A 21,596-nucleotide genomic window follows, 5' to 3' on the forward strand; every position below is an offset into this window, starting at 1 on the left:
CATTGACCAAATGTCTGCATTTATGTTAAATATAGTTATCCATTTAATTTATATTGTAGATAACATGGTGTGTGGTGTCACACAAAAGATCATGTTATCAGTTCCTTATAAATTATAAATAGTAGCTCATAACCAAGATGGATTGGGACAAACCACTGGAATGGTTATAGTGTAATTTGGTATTAGTTTATCTTGACTATAAAATTACACTAGTACACTATGTGTGTATTGAGTATGACCATTTGAGGTTGTTCCTTTTATACTTACTACATAAAAGAACATAACCTCTGTAATTATGGATGTGCGTACTCTTAATCCCGATATAATAACAAGCACATATACTTAGTATTTATTTCTTTAATTTATCAATGGGTGAGATTTATTCTTTAAATCAATAGGTCCGATAAGTTGGGAAATAATATTATTTATATGGTGTGTTGTTAATTATAGAAGGAAACTGTGTCCTAGTTATCTAGGTTGATGATGTCCCCTTGAGGAGCTCATAAGGATTATCATGTAAACCCTGCAGGTGGACTTAGTTCCGACATGACAATGAAATTGAGTGGTACTACTCTTGGAGCTAGATATTAATTAAGTGAGTTGTCAGTAACTCATTTAATTAATGGGCATTCGATATCTTAAACATAGGGAGACTAATGCACTTATGATAAGAAGGAGCTCATAATGTAATATGGGATTGGTGTGGTGGTTCAATAATAACTCTTTAGTGGTATGAGTTATTATTGATGAAATTGGGTGTTCGGGGCGAACATAGGAAGCTCAAGCTCATCAGAAGGCCAAAACTAATTTCTCCTCTCGGTCCTTGTTGTAGCCTCTATAAAGCCTTATATCCACCAAGTCTACTTCTTACCCAAGCAATGGGTCAGACATATCCTTGCTTGGTGCAAGGGGGTCGGCCAAGCATTAGCTTGAAGCCAAAGAAGTGGCCACCCAAAGCATGGCTTGGTGCCCAAGTTAGGGGTCGACCACTAGGATTAAAAGGGGATTTTATTTTTATTAAAATCTTTCCTTTTATAGCTATCCACATGATTTTAAAATAGAGTTTTAAATTTTAAAATCTTTCCTTTTATAGATATCTACAAAGGATTAAAAGAGAGATTTTAATTTTGTAAAAATCTTTCCTTATTTGTAGTGTTTAAAAGAGAGATTTTAATTTTGATAAAACTTTCCTTTTTTGTAACCATGATTTAAAAGAAAAGTTTTAATTTTAATCTTTACTTTTTTGTAGTCATCTACAATGTTTAAAAGAGAGAGATTAATTTTTAAAACTTTCCTTTTGTAACCATCACAATAGGAAATTTAAAAGAGAGAGATTTTAATTATTATTAAAATTTCCTTTTTTTGCCATGACCAAGGATTATAAAAGAGAGGTAGAGGGTGCCTTATAGAAGACGTACATCTCTTAATTCTCTTGCTCCATAAGGGACGACTCTTCCTCTTCCTATTCTATTCCTTGGTGGTCGGCACTCTCTCTTTTTTCCTTCTTTTTCTTGTTTTCTTCCTTAGGGTCGGTGGCACATCAAGTGGCATCTTCTTGTGATCGGTTGCTTGGAGAGTAAGAGGAAGAGAAGGAAGTTTCCTATTTTAGTTTCCCTTGGTGGCCGAATTTCTTGGAGGAGAAGAAGTTGTTTGGGTGGATTTTATCTTGGTAGATCATCACCCACACGATGTACAAGAGGAGGAGAGGAATACAATAGAAGATCAAGAGGTCTTTAAGTTACAAAGAAAGATATAACTAGTTCTTAATTCCACAGCGAAACTAGTTTTTCTTTGTATGGATCCTGAAATACCAACACAAGAGGCTCGCGATTTCGTGTTTCATTTTTGTGTTTCAGTTTAGTGTTTTGATCTTGTGCTTCTATTGAGGTCTCTATAGTTAAACTTAGGGTTACTATAAGAAGTTTAAATATCCAATTTCTTTGAAAGGCTTTGTCTAGGAAGTGATGGATGATCTCATACCCAAGAAGGCTGAATGTCTCACCATGTTTAACCTGGAAGTCAATCCTTGAAATAGATATTTAATCAACTTCTGTAACATGAGATGAATTTGGATTAATAATGTTAAGTATCGTTTGCAATCCAAATTTTAACTACTGAAAAACACATGAGTTGAACTTGAAGTAAAAAATGTTAAGTTTCGTTTCCAATTCAAGTTTAACTCATGAGGAGCACATAGGTTGTTAGGAAAGTTTTGTGTTTGTATAAATTTTTGTACTGGGGAAGCATAATAGAATTCCGAGTAGCATCCAACAATTAGCTAGGTTTGGTTGACTGATCCTTGGGTTCGGTTGACTGATCCGCCTGACTTTCAAATCCGCTCTACGTGATCTGAACCTGGCATATCAGCTAGGTTTAGTTGACCGAACCTCCTGTTCAATAGACCAATCTCTTCAATTTCTACAAAATAAAGTAAATTTGATATAACAATAATATTCCTACAAAACGGAGTTAGCACAGTATGAATAATGCACGAGTAAGAAAAGACAGTAAGACATATCTTGATCTCAACTTGGAAACCTCCCAGTTTCTTTAGTTAGATTAGTAACCTAGGGTTTGTCCCTTCTTGGGACACGACCTCTCCATCACTCCATTCCAGTTGCTTACCTTAACCTACCTGCCAAACATTTGGTCCACCAGGCCTGTTTGAACTTTCTCTGCTCAGTATCTAATCGCCTGATCCAGTAAGACTTTTTCTATAATACTAAATTAGCTAACAACAATAATATTAATGCAAAATACTATGGTAAACCTAAATTTAGATACTAATCTCTTTGCACATAGGTTTGGTTAACTGATCCTTGGGTTAGGGTGACTGATCCGCCTAACTTTCAAGTCCGCTCTACGTGATCTAAACTTGACTTATCAACTAGGTTTGGTTGACCGAACCTCCTGTTCAGTAGACCAATTTCTACAAAATAAAGTTAATTCGATATAACAATAATATTCCTACAAAACAGAGTTAGCACAGTATGAATAATGCACGAGTAAGAAAAGACAGTATGACATATCTTGATCTCAACTTGGAAATTTCTATAATACTAATTTTTGCACATAGGTTTGGTTAACTGATCCTTGGGTTCGGTTGACTGATTCGCCTTACTTTCAAGTCCGCTCTACGTGATCTAAACCTGACATATCAGCTAGGTTTGGTAGACCGAACCTCCTGTTCAATAGACCAATCTCTTCAATTTCTATAAAATAAAGTTAATTTGATATAACAATAATATTCCTACAAAATAGAGTTAGCATAGTATGAATAATGCACAAGTAAGAAAAGACAGTAAGACATATCTTGATCTCAACTTAGAAACCTCCCAGTTTCTTTAGTTAGATTAGTGACCTAGGGTTTGTCCCTTCTTAGGACACGACCTCCCCATCGCTCCATTCCAGTTGCTTACCTTAACCTACCTGCCAAACATTTGGTCCACCAGGCATGTTTGTACTGTTGGAACCCCAAGGTGTTTTGATGTGATCAAACAAGCTAAGTTAGGTCCTGCGTTTGTTTAACCCTTGTGTCAAAGTGTGCAGGAGCTTCGGAACACAGGAAGTCGAGCGGAAGACGCGGCTAGCGAGAAGGACGGCACGGGAGAGAGCCGACGGGCTCGGTGCGTCTGAGGGACGAGGTGTCCGCGGAAGAGTACACCGGTGGACGAGAAGAGCGTGCGCGGCGCTCGAGGGACGAGAAACCGGGAAGGAAGGCTGCTCGAGGAGAAGGCCGGAACATGGGTTCGGGTGAGCCCTATTCCGGAAGGCCAAGATCACCCAAGCTAGCGGAGCCGGAGCGAACAGACCCGGACCGAGACTGGGACTTAACGGAGAAGTGATCCCGGACAAAAAGTCAACTGCAGTTGACTTTTTGCTCCGGGGCGCCCGGAACCATTCCGAGCGCCCGGAGCTGTCCGGGGCGCCCGGAATGCTTCCGGGCGCTCAGAGCATGATTTTGACCAGAATCGTGATTTTCGCAATCTGACCGTTGGGGGATAAAGTTTATCCCCCCGGGGCCGCCCGGAACCACTTTCAGGCGCCCGGACCAGTACTATAAATAAAGTACTAATCCATACATTAAATGAAACTACTTGTAATCCAGTGCTTTCATTTGTGTTATTTCTTTTTGTGCTTTCAACGCTGTAAGAGGCTACTCCGCCCAGAGGAGAATCAATTAGTGCGCCTTCTTTGCCTTGGATTAGCAATCCTTTGATTGCAAACCAAGTAATTCTTCTGTGTCTACTTTCTGTCTTAATTAGTCTCTGCCGTTTTAATTACAAGTTCTTTTAAGTTAGTTGAATATCCGAGAAGGGTTTTTGGTTTCAATTTTATAGGGCAATTCACCCCTCCCCTCTTGCCGGCCTCCAAAGGGACCTACATGTACTTTCTCTGCTCAGTATCTGATCGCCTGATCCAGTAAGACTTTTTCTATAATACTAAATTAGCTAACAACAATAATATTAATGCAAAATACTATGGTAAAACTAAATTTAGATTTACCAAGATCCGCTAGTCTGGTTGACCTCACGCGGTCGACCGGAAATCTTTCAATCAATCTTGCTTGGAGTTCACTTCTCCAAGACTTCTTGTTACCTAAGGTTACCTCCCCCTAGGGTTTTCACCACCTGACTTCACTCACCATGACCTAGGGTTACCTCCTTCTAGGGTTTTCACCACCTGGCTTCACTCACCAAGACCTAGGGTTACCTCCCCCTAGGGTTTTCACCACCTGGCTTCATCGGATCAGCTTGCCAAGGATTCGATATCGGGTCCTCCAGACCTACCAAATCCTACCTGGTTTCCAAGATCTGCCAAGATTCCCTTGCCTAGTTGCCACTAGGACTTCCCTTGCCTAACCGCAGCTAGGACTTTCCTTGTCTAACCATAGTTAGGACTAGTCCCTCGGTCGACTACTCACCCTTCTATAATCAATAACACACTATATAAATAATATTATTTCCCAACTTATTGAGTCTATTGATTTAACGAATAAATCTCACCCTTTAATAAATTAAAGAAATAAATACTAAGTACATGTGCTTGTTATTATATCGGGATTAAGAGTACGCACATCCATAATAACAGAGGTTCTATTCTTTTATGCAGCCAGTATAAAAGAAACAACTTCAAATGGTCATGCTCAATACACACATAGTGTACTAGTGTAATTTATAGTCAAGATAAACTAATATCAAATTACACTACAACTATTCCAATGGTTTGTCCCAATCCATCTTGGTTGTGAACTTCTATTTATAATTTATAAGGAACTGATAACATGATCTTCTGTGTGACACCACACACCATATTATCTACAATATAAATTAAATGGACAACTGTATTTAACTAAATGTAGACATTTGACTAATATGATTCTCATTTCAAAATAAATGTTTATACAAAAAGCTAGGCTTTTAGTATACATTCTAACACCACCTATGTTGTAACTAAGTAAAACTCTAGTCTTTTACCTACTCTTTTTAAGTTGTTGTTTCTGTTACTATTGTTATTTTTATTGTGCTACTAATCAAATCAAAAGAACAAGAAGGGGTTATCTTTTTTCTTATAGGCAATTCACCCCCTCTTGCCAGCCCCGCTACTCCAACAAGTGGTATCAGAGCCCAACCACTTCAAAAGGACTAATCGCCGACTGAAATACAAAGACAATGGTTGGACCGAGCATTTATCCGCCAAAGTTCAAGGGAGACTTTCCATAATGGAAACGTCGGATGGAGGTATTTTTTTTAAAAATGGATTTTGAAATTCTCTTAATTATGAAATATGGTTTTGTAACCCCCACGGACCAACAAGGAGCTAAGAAAGAGGAGCATTCATGGACAAAGAAAGAACAAGCGAACTTCGTAGCTAACGGACGAGTTGAATTTCATCTACTGAGCGTACTACCTCCATAAGAAGTCAGCAGAATTAGCGCCTATGAATCAGCAAAGGATCTTTGGGAGAAATTCCTAGAACTACATGAAGGAACATCCAAAGAAAACTTGCAAGACGGGACTTGCTCCAGAACCAAATCGGCAACCTCCGGATGGTAGAAGGTGAATCGGTTGCTCATCTACATGGAAGAATCAAGGAACTAATCATCGGATTAACGAACCTCAGAGAAATAGTAACTAATCAGGGCATGCAAAGGTATGCTTTAAATGCATTCCCAAGAACACCGGAATGGACATCTATACTAGACTCCTACTATATCTCCAAAGATCTCAAGGTAAGTACATTTGAAAATCTTTTTTCTACTTTCAAATTATACGAGTCTCGATGTGTAGGACAAAGAAAGGGACCAAATTAGAACCTAGCACTGCAAGCCCAAAAGGGCAGACTAGATTCAGACTCCGAAGCATCCATCGACGCAGATAAAGTAGCATTATTGGTAAGGAAATTTAATAAATTTATTAAATCTAATAAATTCAAGTCACAGATGAAGGACTTTTGGAGCAAAAGAAAGATTTGATGTTACAATTGCCAAAGAAGAAGGGCACATCAAGGACGACTACCCCAAACTGAAAAAAGGAGAAAGACAAGGGCATAAGACCAACAAGATCGAAGCTCAAGAATTTAAAGGCAACATGGGATGAATCTTTGTCCTCCGAGTCTGAGATCGAGGCCTACGTCAGACTAGCCCTACTGGCCGATCACCAAGAAGAAAATGAAAGTAGTTCGTAGATGAGCATTGATGAAGGTGGAGGATCTCCAGAAGAAAGCTGCGATGAAGGGGGAGCATTAGAACATGAGATAAGTAAGGTATATGCCTTACCTCCTGAAAAGTCATTCAATTTATTAAGGTACTCTCCAAAGATTTATTAAAGCTAGAAAGAGAAAATGCTAAGATAAAACTAACCTTAGCTAATTCATGTCCCATAATATCTAAAAATAGAAAATGATAAATTGAAAGCACAAATAGAAAAACTAGAAAATGACTATGTATGTTTGAATTAGAATAGTTATCGAAAATCAAAATTTAGAAATTATGATAGAATCAACTGGTACATTAGAAATCACCAGGGGCAGATTAGGAAAATCTCTAAAAATTATGTATCTCCAAAATTTTTAATAAATCCAGTAGGTAGGAACCTGTATTGGATTTCAAAATTTTTTTAAGATTAAAATTCATCTTTTTTGAAATTTTCTCAATTAGAAGAATATTTTTTTTCTATTCGTTTATACTATCCGATGATTTAATCTACAAATAAAAAAATTTAAAAAAAAATTGTTGAGTAATTTTTTTAACGAAAAGCATACTTTGAAATTTAAAATTATTTTATAGACTTAAAATTTGAAAATCTTATTTTTCTGTGATAAAATATAATATTATCTGTTAAAAGAAATTAGAAATTAAAAATTCAAAGTCAATAGAAATTTGAAAACTTTTACTTTTTATACCATTAAACTAACATTTCTTGTTACGTACCCCTAGAAATTTATATCAAAATTTTCTACCTGTTTATGTTTTCTTCTTTTTTTGATGTGATCAAAGCGAAAGAAATAGGTATAAGTTAAAGAGAAGTAAGGACATTCTTTTATTTTTTACGAAGTTTGATTTTTATTAACTCGCTTAATTCCCATAATTTTTATCCTTATATTTATTTTTACAATTAACTTGTTTAATTCATTGCTTTACTATATTATTGTATTTTTAACCCTAACTTGAATTTGAGTTGATGCAAATCAAAAAGGGGGAGATTGTTAGTACCCCTGGATAGTTTTGATATGGTCAACTAAGTTCAGTTAGGTCCTGTTGTATTTGATCCTTGTGTCTAAGTGTGCAGAGCTTAGGAACACAAGAAGTTGTGCAGAAGATGCAGTTAGCGAGAAGGATGGAACGGGAAGGGAGTTGATGAGCTCGGTGCATCTGAAGAATGAGATGTTGCGGAGAAGTACACCAGCGGACGAGAAGGACGCGTGCGGCGGTCCGAGGGACGAGAAACCAAGGAGGAAGGCTGCTCGAGGAGAAGGTTGGAATTGGGTTCGGGTGAGCTCAACTCCGGTTAGCCGGAGCATCACCCACGCGAAGAGATCAGCAAATGAGTTGATCTGCCGTATGGAAGGTGCCTTCCATGGCTAGAAGGTGTCTTCAATGAACAGTACAAAGGCGTCCTCCAGCCTTTGAAGGTATCTTCCGATAGCCGTTAGCCGTGAATAGAGTTTTATCCGCAACAAATAAAACTTATCCGATGGAAGGCGCCTTGGATCTCATTGAAGGCGCTTTCAAGCTGCGGATATAGTTTTCTAGGAGTCTAAGACCCCTGCAACTAAGAAATCATCAACAACTTCGATATTAACTTTCCTAGTCATTCTTGAGCTGTCAACGTGTGTAAAAGGCTTCTCTCCCTTCAACGAAGGAGATCTTCTTGTGTTTTTTCAACGCCTTGGATTAACAATCACCTAGGTTGTAACCAAGTAAAACTATGGCCTTTTACCTACTCTTTTTAAGTTATTATTTCTGTTATTATTATTATTAGTATTGTGCTACTAATCAAATCAAAAGAGCGAGAAGGGTTTATCTTTTTTCTTGTAGGAAATTCACCCCCTTTTTGTCGGCCCCACTACTCCAACATATAGTTCCTTGTCCTATGGATTCAAATTACTTAAAACACATGTTCAAGTAGATCATCCTCTTGATATGTTTGCTATGGCCAAAGACATCTAAGTAATAATCCTAACAAGAGATCATAGGATATATATCTCTTATGAAAGGAGTGATAAATCATCCATGGGTCATTCAAATATCTTTAGACACATTAACTTATACCCAATCATCCAGATCTATACCTCCTAGGAGACATTAGCTAAGATGTCAAAATATAAGCATCAATGACCAAGATGATTTAAATACCTTAAATTTAAAGAAACTTGTACTCAAGCTATAATGAGATCTTCATTGACATATATACAAAGTCTCATAATAGGTCATATCTAATGAACTAGTTATCCTTAGCTAACATTCATATGTTAGCTCTTAACATCTCTATATTTCTAGCAAGTGAGGATTAACTATTTGAATAAATCAAGGAGTATAACATGTACTAGTCTCACAGAATTGATGATATATAGTCTTATCAATTTATTGACTAGGAAAGATTTCAATATGTTCATAATTTCACATAATGAGATACTCACTAATTGTGATCCAATTACAATTTCTCTCATATTATACATTGTATTATGGACTTCGGTAAATTAATTTAAGATCAAATCACATATATATATAAAGAATGTACACTCAAATAGTAAATCTTATTAATTATGTTGGTGCAGCTGGGTTGACAAGATGGGAGGGGTGAATTGCCTACAAATATAACAAAACCCTCCTCGTTCTTTCAACTCAAGAATAGCAACAATAATAAAATAAAACATAAATAAAACAGTAAGAGAAAAGACCCAGAATTTTGACTTGGTTACAACCTAGGTGGTTGATTAATCCAAGACGATTGGAATGCGCACTAAGAAAGTCTCCTTCTCTGAAGGCGGAGAAGCCTTTTACACACTAGAAGCTCAAACAATTGCTAGGAAGTTGATACAGAGTTGAATGAATAATTTCCTAGCTCCAGAGGCCTTTATATAGCTCCTGGAAAACTTATCTCGAGACTTGAGGGCGCCTCCAGCTGAGGTGTGCGGATAAAACTTTATCCGCGTGCAAACGATCGAGTTGACCCAGTTGAGGGCGCCCTCAACAATATTTAGGGTGCCTTCAACGTTGAGGGCGCCTTCAACATTGTTGAAGGCGTTGAGGGCGCCCTCAACACTGTTGAAGGCACCTCCAATGGCTTCTTCAACTTTTCTTCATCTTCACGAAGGCTTCCAAAGTTCCGATTGTTTAGGTGATTTCGGCCAACCGAAATAGGGCTCACCCGAACCCAATTTCCGGCCTTCTCCTCGAGCAGGCTTCCGTCCCGGCTTCTCGTCCCTCGAACATTGCACACGTTCTTCTCGTCCACCGGTGTACTCTTCCGCAGCTCTTTCGTCCTTCGGACGCACCGAGCACGTCGGCTCCCTTCCCATACCGTCCTTCTCGCTAGCTGTGTCTTTCGCTCGACTTCCTGCGCTCCTAAGCTTCTGCACACTAGACACAGGGATCAAATAACAAACAGGGTCTAACCTAACTTAGTTTATCACATCAAAACAATCACGGGGTCCAACAAATTAAACGTCTAAGATAATATTCAAGGTTATTACTTTTAAGACACCTCTCAAATACAATATCTAATTATATTTAAAATACCTCTTAAATATAATATCTCTTACTATCCTAGTTTAGAACTACCTATATATATATAATTATAATTCACATTTTAGGTCGACTATATGAATCTTAACTGCTAGGTTTCATCTTTAGCAACAGTCACATTTCTTAGATAATTATTACTCATGCGAACTTAGTATTAAATGTTTTTCTAGTCCTTGCACCTACAATTTGAAGAAGCTATTTATCAATCCATTAAATCTATTGATCAACTTTAAATATAATCAAACTCTCTTAATTTATTTCTCTTATTTTATTATGAAATATTGTATCTAAATGACCTTAGATTGTAGTAATTTTCAGAGTTTAATTTATCATAATTATAATACTATATATATATATATATATATATATATATATATATATATATATATATATATATATATTATAAGTTGCTTCCTAACCATTTCAAAGCATAATATTTCAAATAAAGATAAATAATATACTTACAACACTTCTCTTATATGAAGGTATAAACATTGATACACATCAAAGAAATTAACTTTATTTAGAAGTATGCACACACACTTGGAGAGAACTTTGCGAACTAACATATTGAAAGAGTCTGTTCACGATTTCACAGTATTAACATCGATCTCCATAAATTGTTCAACAGGTTGCCGGCATATGGGGCATTTATTTGATTGCCGACTTAAAGCTTTGGCGCATTCACTGCACAAGCACTGGAAGAAGTAAAAACTATCAGAAAATCTAGCCTGAAAGGTGAGATAGTATCCATCTTGTATTAAGAACTTAATAGTGCTCAGAAATTGGTAAAAAGTATAATAAGGCTGCCAAATTTCTTACCAAGTGCCTACAAGGAAGTACAGTGGTATTCCTTTGTTCTGACAAACAAATTACACAATCCTTTCCATCATCAGATTCGTCCACACCACCAACGACTTTTGGTTCTGTGGAGCTTGCAAGACCAAATATTTCTTGCAATTCATATTGTTCACCATCAGCCCACAATTTCTGCTTTACTACCTTGACTTGAAAAGTCCCATTACTATTCTTCTCTATGACAGCTTGAGTAATTTGCGAATGGGGAGAATTTGATGGCATTTGACTTGATTCAGCAGATACAACTAGTGGGAATGCATCTCCTGGTAAAGGATGTGCAAGCTCATCCAAATCGAAGAATCCCAAGTCAATTCCAGATCCTGAAGGTTGGATGAATTTTAACCCATGACCTTCTGCAAAGGCTATTTTCTTAGGAGTGTAAGCATCAGCATATAAAGGAACAATATCACCTTCGGGTCCTTCCTTAGCGAAGTAACAAATAGTGATCCTGATAAGAAACAAAACAATGAAAAATATTTTAACAAACTAAAAAAATTGATAAGAGTTAAATATGAATGCAAATAATTGGACAAATGTTGTGTGCATATGTGCAATTTATAAAACCATATTTTGTTTTCCATGATAAGTTTACAAAGGTTCAGAAGTATTCTTCATCATCATTATCAAACCATGTGGATCCTAATTATTTGTGGTCAGTCAGTCAGCCATGTTACATGGTCAGCTATGAATTTTATTCCTTGATTGAGCTCTATGAAAGGTTTATGAAAAAAAATATTGTGATTAAGATTTATGAAGGGAATATAGCCTTGCATAGAGTTCAACAAAGGAAAAAAAACAATCACGTACGCAAACTCCAAATAGCAGACTTGAGACAATCACAACTGGAGCAATTATAATGTCCACAAATTTATACTTCATAGACTACTAAGATGTTCAAGTAACATTCTAAAGGGAATCTTATTGTGCAGTCTACTCTAGTTAGAAATTAGGACAGGTAGTGTTTATGTGAAGGTAGCACTTATGTGCTGATCATAAATGAAGTGCTATAAAAATAAAAATATAATATAACAAAAAATAGATCATTCTGATGATTTGATCATCATTTAAATTTGCAACATGATATTTTTTTTACCTCAATAATCTGTTAGAATCTAGTCCAATTATTTACTCATGAGAACCATTAACAAGAATACAGAATACCCAGCAATTCGGACTCAAACTATTTGGTGATGGTCCAACATATAGCAGTGCCAATTAGTACAATCGAGTAACAAATAATGGTTACAAAATGCACTGGCCAATGCCGTTGAATTGACTGAAATATCCAACCTAGAGCCACTAGTGGACCATTAAATGTGGTGCCACTACTTTAATAGTTTAAATACTTATTATCCCTTAACATTGAGTGATAGGACTAAATCTACAAACCCATTTTATAGCAATAATATTACGAATAATTTTAGATAAAATGGAAACCGTGAGTAAAACACAATAGACCAAAAAGAAAATCCTTTCCTACATTGAGTTTTTTTTTTCAATTTCCCTGAAAAAAACCTCAATGAGTGATCTTTAAGCCATCTGACTGTAAAACAATCAATTAGTGATTTTTAAGTGAAACTTTCCAATGAATACAGGAGACTAGTGGCTGATGCAGTCTTTTGATTTCAAATAAATCAAGGTTTGAAGAGTGGAGAATCCTAAAATATATGTTAAATAAGTAGAACAAAAAGAATATGGATGCAAGCTGAAAATTAAGAAAATGCAGAGACAAGAAACTATTTGACATGTAACAAACTGACTGACCAAATGACATGGTCAGAGAATGGAGATAAAGCAAAAGCCAAGAGGGTAAATATCATTCAACCAAATTCAGAGTGTTGGGTTTGTGGATGATATTCCTTTTCATGGATTTCTAGCACTAAATAGGCTCACTGACTAATCATAGGATTCTTATCTTATCAGCCAAGTTAATTATCTAAACAAGAAACCCTAACCCATATTTTAAAGTAAAATCCTAAGTAGTTGAGTTGTTAGTTTGAGAAGAATTTGGATTAAGAAAACAGAAATGTGATTTCTCTTGAAATATGTCCTATTTTATACAGTGGATTGGAAGTTAAGTTTCTTGACCTTGAATGCAGGCCTAAAGGGTAAACATGCCAAAGCTTTTGCGTGCATGATATTGTACATTCAAGTGATTGTGCAAATTGTATACCCTAATTACATTATCTAATATGCAATTTGATACATTGGAAAACACAAAATACATGTATCACTTGTGCACTAGGATGTCATGGAATGTGAAGTAAAAAAAAACAGCTAAATGAATCTGCTAGTGGCATCACATTCAATGCAAAACACTCTGCATATTCCTACTCTCATGCATTGGCCATGACAACCTAGGCCAAGCACAAATGTCATTCTATGAGCACAGCACAGATGTAGGTACTGATAAGAAGCCCATCATCCATATCATTTGTGCATGCCCAAACACCTTGGATCAAGGCTCATGAAAAAAACTTGTACAAGTTTGTATCTACTACATAACATGTTGGGTTAATCAACCTAAGCAATTCATATAAAATTGAATCTTTTACATCTACCACAATTTATCGAACTAATCAGCATAAGCAACTTATACACAACAATTGTAAATCTACCACATAATACATAAAAAAAGATGCATATAGATTTATGTTCTTAACCCTTATAACTAAATGTGCTTTACACTAGGAGCCTATGTTATTAACATAACTATGTAACTACTAAATCTATTTAACACTGACAACCTATGGTAGATAAGTCCTATACGATATAGGATTGTTATCTTTTTGAATAAACAATCTATCATTTGGTATTGGAACTCTTTATCTATCCCTGTACTATCAAAAACTTGATGCTATAAGTTGGACATTGAGATCCCATCAATCACATCTATGACTTTTAGAAAATGAGGTGTCAAGCACCCAGATCTATACCTGTATCAAAGGCACTTAAATAACATGAAGATGAGCATTAAGCAGTTACTTCAAGCCACAATTAAGAGATTTTTTTGGTTTATCTATATAATCTCTAGAACAAAGATGGTAGATAGGGTTCTTTGCTCACTATGAACAACAATTCTTAGACCATTAGAAAAACAACAAAGTAGTATTAAGTAACCCTTGAGGAACTATAACATCAGGGTCTTGTAGGGTGTCGGTCTAATAGGAATAGGTAATCTCTTTTAAAGAAAAGAAAAGGGGAAAAAAAATGAACACTAGTTGTTGGTCAACTTGGTAATTGTAGCTCTTATGATTGAGATATAATACACATTCCTAAAAGATATGTGATAACTAATTTTTATACATGATGTGTCTTAGGACAACTGTTATTGCTTTATGAGTACCTAGAGAAGAGGGAAAATATCATGCATGAGATGAAGATGGTTGGTTTGACTTGAGGAAAGATAATTGGTCTAACCAAACCTGTTTTGTGATTGTAACTTGTAAGAATCTCAGTTCCATTCCTTCTACTTCCTTCAGTTGAAAGCTGGATGAGATCATGAGGAGGAAAGTCATTCATGATAGTTGAAAGGAGAAAAAAGGAACAAGAAAAAGATTTATTTGCTTTTTCTTTGTTCCATACAAATTATAAGATGTAAGATGCACGTAGAAAGTGAAGTACATTTCAATTTTCAACAAACTGGTTCATGGTTTTGATCTCAGCTGAGACAATCCCTCTCCCTTAATCCTACTATAGTTTATTTACTAATTTCGCTTTCTTTCTGATGGATATATGATGGAAGCCAGGACATTGAACCAGAGCAAATGGCAAAAAAACGCAGTTGGCTGGGATCACTCATGAGAATGCGAAGAACAATGGAATAGAAGGAACAAACAGATACTTTGACTACTACGAAACCACCACAACTCAACAAAAATAAGCAGAATTAAAAATAGGATAACGAGGTGAAACAGATACCTCCCACTGACCACAGCATCAAAGGTGAACGAGACCAGAAGGTGATCTGGATTCTGCTCATCAGGCACCAGCCGGATCGAATCCTTGTGCACGTTGACATCATTCTTCACCTTCTTAGCCTGCTCCACAGACGGCGGGGGCGGTTCTGACGGCTGACTAGTCATCGCGGGGGAGTAAGTGTTCGGCTGCCACCAGCCACCGCTCCGATCGGGGGCATAGTATGGTGGGTAACAAGGGCGGGGCATCCAAGGGTTAGGTTGGTGGTAGTAAGAAGAACCAGGGTTTGCGGGCGAGGACTCAGGGTAAGGCGTGCTGTAGTAGAAGCGAGGAGGAGGCGGCGGCTGCAGTGGCGGCGGCGGATGAGAGGAAGCGTAGGGGACCATGGAGGCGGACTGGTTCGGGGCAGAAGCAGGCGGATTAGGAGGAGTGGAGTAAACCGACGGGGATTGTGGATAGCGATCGTTTCTTCTGCCTTGGCTTGAAGATTGCCCCATGCCGCTTCCTGTCTCGATCGAGGCGAGGAGCAAGAAGAAACGAAGAACAGGAGAGCGTCTGTGGGAATAATTTGGAATTGGATTTGGGAGGTTAATCTGCTGCCTTGAAAAGCTCAGCAGGCGGATTGGGGGAGATGAATCTTTTGCGGTTATTACCTTGGAAAATAAGAGATCGACTTGTCAACAAAGCGCAGATGGTATTTTTCTTACGTCATCATCTTTAATTGATTAACCGAGGAAAGAACCTTCTATAGCATTTAATTGTCAATTCAAACTCTCCCATCTCTTTAAAAATAAATAAATAAATGATGAGAAGAGATTTTATTCTATTAATAAAAAATATCGAATTTTTTGATACTACAGTATTAAATTATATTAATATTATTTGTATATTCAAAATTTTATTATAAACCGTATAAAATTAAATTTATATCAAATTAGACCTATGTAGTTTTTTTAATGAATTTTTTATTTATTTTTATTAAATTTTTTTACTTAGTTTGACAAGATCTTTATCGATTCATCAATGCAATATAACTAAACTATTTTAGATGAGATCATGGAGAATCATCAAGCATGAAGTCGCAAAATTATTAAGCCTACCCTTTGCTACTATCACAGTAAATCTGAAAATACAAATGGCAATCCATATAAAGATCTAGTGATCACAGTGATTCAAACGAGGAAGATGAATCTCTTATCCTCCTTCGATTTTGAATCCTGAGTGCATAAGAAACTTCAATATGTGTTTACCTGCACCATAAATCCGGGATAACCGATCTTCACTTCATTATGGTAAAATATGATAATTATCATTCCTGACCCTTCCAATACTACCCTAAGTAAATTGGAAGGGAATAAATTATGGGAATTATTCGATTCGAAGCTGAGGCCGCAACTCTTGATCTTAGTACCAATTTTACTATGCAATGCATTGTTTCCTTTCACGAGTGTTTAACACTCGTCAAATTTCGCTTGTTTGCTTTGCCTGGTCAACGAGCGCATGGCATCTAACGGCCACGTTGTATATGATTGACTCAGAAACCAAACCAAGTCAACTAAGAGCAACTTAATTTTGTAAGTCGTGCGTTGAACTGAAAATCCCGTCCGATTGATCCCACAGTTAGTTGTAGGAAAAAAAATTAGAAAAGTGAGGAGACCCATGAGAATATTTTACACTGACTTTATCGGAAATAAACCTTACCTATTTTTATAAATTGTAGATGGAAAGATATCTAATAACTTTTCAGGAAGTTATTTTTAATCCAAAATGATTCAGATAAGTGGACCCGACCACGGACTAGGTTCGTAATTAGGTCAATGGTTCGGTTACTCATTGACCCAATTCACTAGGCCGAATCAATGTTTCGATTCCAAGTGTCAAAAACTGGCGGATCGCCAGTTAACTGTTAGCTCAGCCCACCAGTTAATTGTCGGTTCAACCCACCAGTTCACCCTAAAAAAAATCTTTTTTTTATCAATTGGAACTGTCGATTAACCATAAGTTCCTAGCTATTGAGAGAGTGGGGTTTTTTAGATTTTTTTTCGATGATTAAAATTATTTAACTATTTTTTTATCAATGGCTTGATGTGCGTAGATTATATACACTTTTATGTATACCTTAATGTACATCTACTTATATTTCATGAGCATAATCTATGTTTATTGCATCATATTTCATTATAATGTCATACTTCCATTATATTCTATTAGGGGATCTACTCTTTGTATATTTTGATTGGCAGGACGCATATTGGAGCAAAAATGGAGCAAAAAGGCACACGAGAACAACTTTGGAAGAAATCAAGCTAAGGTCATGTAACCCACACGGTCGTGCTCCTCCACCAGAGGCAAATCAAGTCACGGTCGTGTGATCCACACGGCCGTGTCAATATCCTGTGGCCAGGCAGTACATGGTCATGCCATTTGGCATGACCGTGCCAACTTTCCAGAGGCGAAGAAGGCCACGGCCGTGTGACTTTGGTAGAGAAGAAGAAGGTCACGGCCGTGTGACTTTAGCAGAGAAGAAGAAGGCCACGGCCGTGTGACCCACACAGTCGTGTGACTCAACCCGAGAGGAAGTCGGGTAAGGCCGTGTGAATCCACATAACCGTGTGACCAGAGCCGAGGCCATGAAGAAGCTAGCCGTGTGGATGCCACACAGTCGTGCCACGGGGTCATGTCACACCAAAACAGAGCCGTGCTGAATTCTGGGCAGATTACAGACCGATCGTAAAATGACCATAACTTTGCGGTCGGTTGGAGTTTTTAGCTGATCTTTATACTAAAACGTAGTTAACTTCAAGATCTACAACTTTGCTTCAGATCTAACAGAGAGATAGCACTGTCTACTCATGCTAAATGGCACGGCCGTGCCTCCCAACTGCGGGTTCATCTGGACCTCCGCCCAGATGGCAGACCAAACTTTGAATCGTCATAACTTTCAGCTCGGTTCGATCCAAGACTCGATCCAAATATCATATTGTAGATGATTTCAAAAGATACAACTTTTGTTCAGGGTAAATTATGAGAAAACCTAGTTTAATGGGTGAAAACCCCGGTTTACCGGACCCCTATAATCCTAGTTTTTCTGGGCAGTTTGGAGAAGGTATAAAAGGGTCAAGAGCCTCATTCTTTGACTCATCTTGGGTTTGGGACTTCGTCCCTCTCCTTGGGGAAGGGTTCTCCCCTTAGGGTGAAATTGTAAAGCTTCATTCACCTCCATCCCTTGACGATCCGCCCATCTCCGGAGCAAAGAGGCAACCCCAAGACATCGGAAATATCAGTAAGCATCTCTTCTTCCCCTTCTTCTCACATCTAGGGGTATAAGTATGTTTTACTTTATGTTTTGGGGTTGTTCTTCCTTTTCAATGGAGTAGATCTCCTTTCTAGGATTAGGGAGTATTTGTGATGTGATGGAGATCTAAAACTATGTGGATTTGCTATGTTTCTATTCAATGACTTTTTAATGTCTTGTTCATGTTTGATGAAATGTGTGTGTGAAGCTTATATATATCTTTTGCATGTTTTATCAAATGGTTGTGTAGAATTATTAATCCCGTAGGGGGATACCCTAGACCGTATGACCGAAGGGGTCAATGACAGGCTGCCTCGCTAACAGACATCTAGGGTATCATCTTGAAGGAGAAACAAATCTCCACAAGGAAGTAAGGGATCAAGCATAATCACTATTTCTATGTTATTGTGTGTTAGTGTGTTTCAGTGTTGTATAACCGAGGGGCATTAGTGACAGGCTACCCCGCTAACGGATTTCATTGGAATCACTTCCATTTAGTAGCATAGGACATGGAGTAGAAGATCATGTCGGCTTATCCACTGCAAGGGAGAGTCGGTAATGCATTTAACTTCCTACTAGAGCATGAACATAGAGGATAGGAATTAAGTAATCTATGTAACATCGGTTGGCATCACAAGGAAACCAAAATGCTAAAATCACACCTCAAACCATCTCTCACATCCTCTTAGCTCAACCTCTCTCAAGATCCACCATCTCTTCTCTCTTCTCTTCTCTCATCTCTTCTCTCTTCTCTTTCTCTTATTCTCTTTTCCAACCAATCTTATGTTTTCTAGATAATTCACCGTGTGAAGTTAACTAGTGCTTAATCAACAATGCCTGTGGATTCAATATCTTTTTATTACTAATGATGGAATCGTACACGTGGTGATATAACATGGTCATAATTTAGTGTCTGTTACTATCCAAACTCTATAAATAGAGAGTTCATTTTATCATTTTCACACACATCTTTTTTATTCTTAATCTCAATTTCACATTCTCTATACGTTTTCGTCTCCATTTCTACGCACTTTCGTTTCCAATTTTCAATTACAATGAAAGGAGGTCGTGGAGGTGCATCATCTCGAGCTCGGAAGAAAAAGAAAATAGTGAATTCGCTCGAGGATCTCAACATTCAATCCACCAATGATGAGACTGATAACCATGATTTTACTGTATTATTTTGATTCATATATACATGGTTTGATGTTGATTTCATAGGTTTAAATCATGGTTACATCATATTTTGTGCATAGTGTATATTTTTGGACTTAATTGTAAATTATCTTATTTTTGTGCTATTTGATGCTAATATTTGATTCTTATTTTGTAGGCATCAAAGGATCTTAGATTTGGATCTATTTGGACCGAAATTGGGCTCGAATCGGAATTTAAACGAGAAGATCAAGCTTTGGGTTGATTTGGGCCGTTCATCAAGAATAGGAGAGATCTGAACCATCTGTTTAAGATCTGGCCGATCCAACCTAATGGGGAGCAGATCTGAGCCATTGATGAAGATCCAGAAGTTTTGATCCAGATCTGAGTTCATCTAGCCATTGATCAAGCCGAATTAATCTGGGCCGTTCAATGAAGACTGGGCCGATCTGGGCCATCCAGTGATGATCTGATCGATCCGACCTACGGGAGGGTAGATCCAGACCCTAGATCAATATCAGTACCTTCAGATCAGATTTTGGATGACTTTTCACCGTTGATTTAGCCCGGAATCATCTCAACCGTCCATTTCAGATCCAGATATGATTTAAATGAGAAGCTACAGTACCCAGCTTCTTCGTCGATCCTCCACAGCGCAGCTTCGTCCCGGCGCGCGTCTTCTTCCGGATTTCGGCCCCTTTCTCTTCTCCAATCAATCTCCCGAGCTTCTATCTTGGTGGTGAGCTTCTCGGCGGCGACATCCCGATCATTTGGAGCCATCGGAGAGTGTTCTCTCCGGTGGAATTTGGCTCGCGGCATCTTCCTTTTCCAGCTCGATTTGGCGGTGGTCCTCCAAATCCAAGCTCCGATTCCCATCAGCAACATTCGGAGGTGGTCTTCCGGTGTTCCTGAGCTTCACTCGACGTTCATCCGCATTCCACAGCGTTCCATCAGATCCAGAGGCAGATTTCCAGATTTTCGGCATTTTCTTGGGTTTAGGGTTGTTTCATCTTGTCGAGGGTGGTCCGTCGGCGTTTTTGAACCTTCCTTGAGCTGATACGCAGCTAAGACGATCCATTGAGGTCCGGAATTGGGTGGTCACGATTTCGGCCTCTTGTGTGACGGCTTGAGTGTGTAGCTTGGTAGATGATTGTGAGAATGGATTGGTTTACATTTTAATTCATTTTGTTATTGTTTTTATAGCTTAGCACAGATTACTTTTATGTTTTGTTATATTTTTATGCAAGTAGTTAGCATTTCTTTCCTTGTTGAAGCTTAGTTTAAGTTTTAGTTGATGCTTTGTTACTTGTTTAGTGTTTAAATTCTAAGCTAGGGTTTACATCTTGCTTTAGATCAGATTTAATTGTGTCTTGCTATTTTATATCTTAGTTTGATGTGTGTTAATGGATTTATCACAACGTAGAGTGACAATGCGTAATGATTTGTTCATTGGCACATAGTTAGGTTTCACTCTTGCTTTAGATTAATTTCTTATTCGCTGTGCTTTACTTTTATTAGATTTAGATTCAAAGTTTAAACCCCCCCCCCCCCCAACTCCATTTTTATATCGAAAACCCCAAAAATAAGAATAAAAAGACAATCCTAGATTACATCATACTATTGGTTCCTCAAGAGCGATCCTGGGCTCGTTACTACAACATTATCATTTAGTTAAGGGGTTCAGTAAAAATATTAAATTGTTAATTTGATAAGCCTATTTGTGACATGTAATATAGATTTTAGGCATTATCAAATTTTGGCGCCGTTGCCGGGGAAATTGTAATATGCAATGTTTAGTAATTTTAGGATTGTTGTTTTTATTGCTTTCATGCTTATATATTCATGTGTTTGATTTAATTTGTTCCTGAGTCTTCTGATTTTATTTGCTATTTTCAGTGTAAGAACAGGAAATTTATTTGATCATGGATCCATATTATCCGTATTTTGGAGATGGGATAGAGAATTATTTTTATGAGCCTCAGACTCAGTTCTATCAGTCCTACTTACCTATGGAGCAGCGAAATAGGTACGAGGATGTACAAGAAAAATTTGCAGAGTCAGTTTGGAAATTCAATGAAGTTATGCATCAAATGAGTGAGCATCAAGAGCAACAATTTACAA

At 37.4% G+C, this 21,596-nt stretch overlaps 1 protein-coding gene across 1 annotated transcript; it reads right to left on the bottom strand.

The window, feature by feature from the left end:
• Window positions 1–10,670: 10,670 nt before the first annotated feature.
• LOC122029921 (probable E3 ubiquitin-protein ligase LUL4) lies at window positions 10,671–15,707 on the bottom strand. Its single transcript, XM_042589060.1, has 3 exons — window positions 15,029–15,707; window positions 11,072–11,555; window positions 10,671–10,947 (listed from the first exon to the last, which is right to left on the bottom strand). The coding sequence occupies exons 1-3, from the start codon at window positions 15,520–15,522 to the stop codon at window positions 10,834–10,836; spliced, it is 1,092 nt and encodes a 363-aa protein (XP_042444994.1). The 5' UTR covers window positions 15,523–15,707; the 3' UTR covers window positions 10,671–10,833.
• Window positions 15,708–21,596: the final 5,889 nt, after the last annotated feature.

Source organism: Zingiber officinale, chromosome 10B (genome assembly GCF_018446385.1).
Source record: "Zingiber officinale cultivar Zhangliang chromosome 10B, Zo_v1.1, whole genome shotgun sequence".
Taxonomy (NCBI): Eukaryota; Viridiplantae; Streptophyta; class Magnoliopsida; order Zingiberales; family Zingiberaceae; genus Zingiber; species Zingiber officinale.

Excerpts from the sequence above, each read along its gene's own strand:
- LOC122029921 (XM_042589060.1), bottom strand. The coding sequence starts at position 15,522 with ATGGGGCAATCTTCAAGCCAAGGCAGAAGAAACGATCGCTATCCACAA. Across the intron at positions 11,556-15,028 it reads GATGCTGTGGTCAGTGGGAG|GATCACTATTTGTTACTTCG; the intron begins GTATCTGTTTCA and ends GTTTCTTATCAG. Across the intron at positions 10,948-11,071 it reads TACTTCCTTGTAGGCACTTG|TGCTTGTGCAGTGAATGCGC; the intron begins GTAAGAAATTTG and ends TACTTCTTCCAG.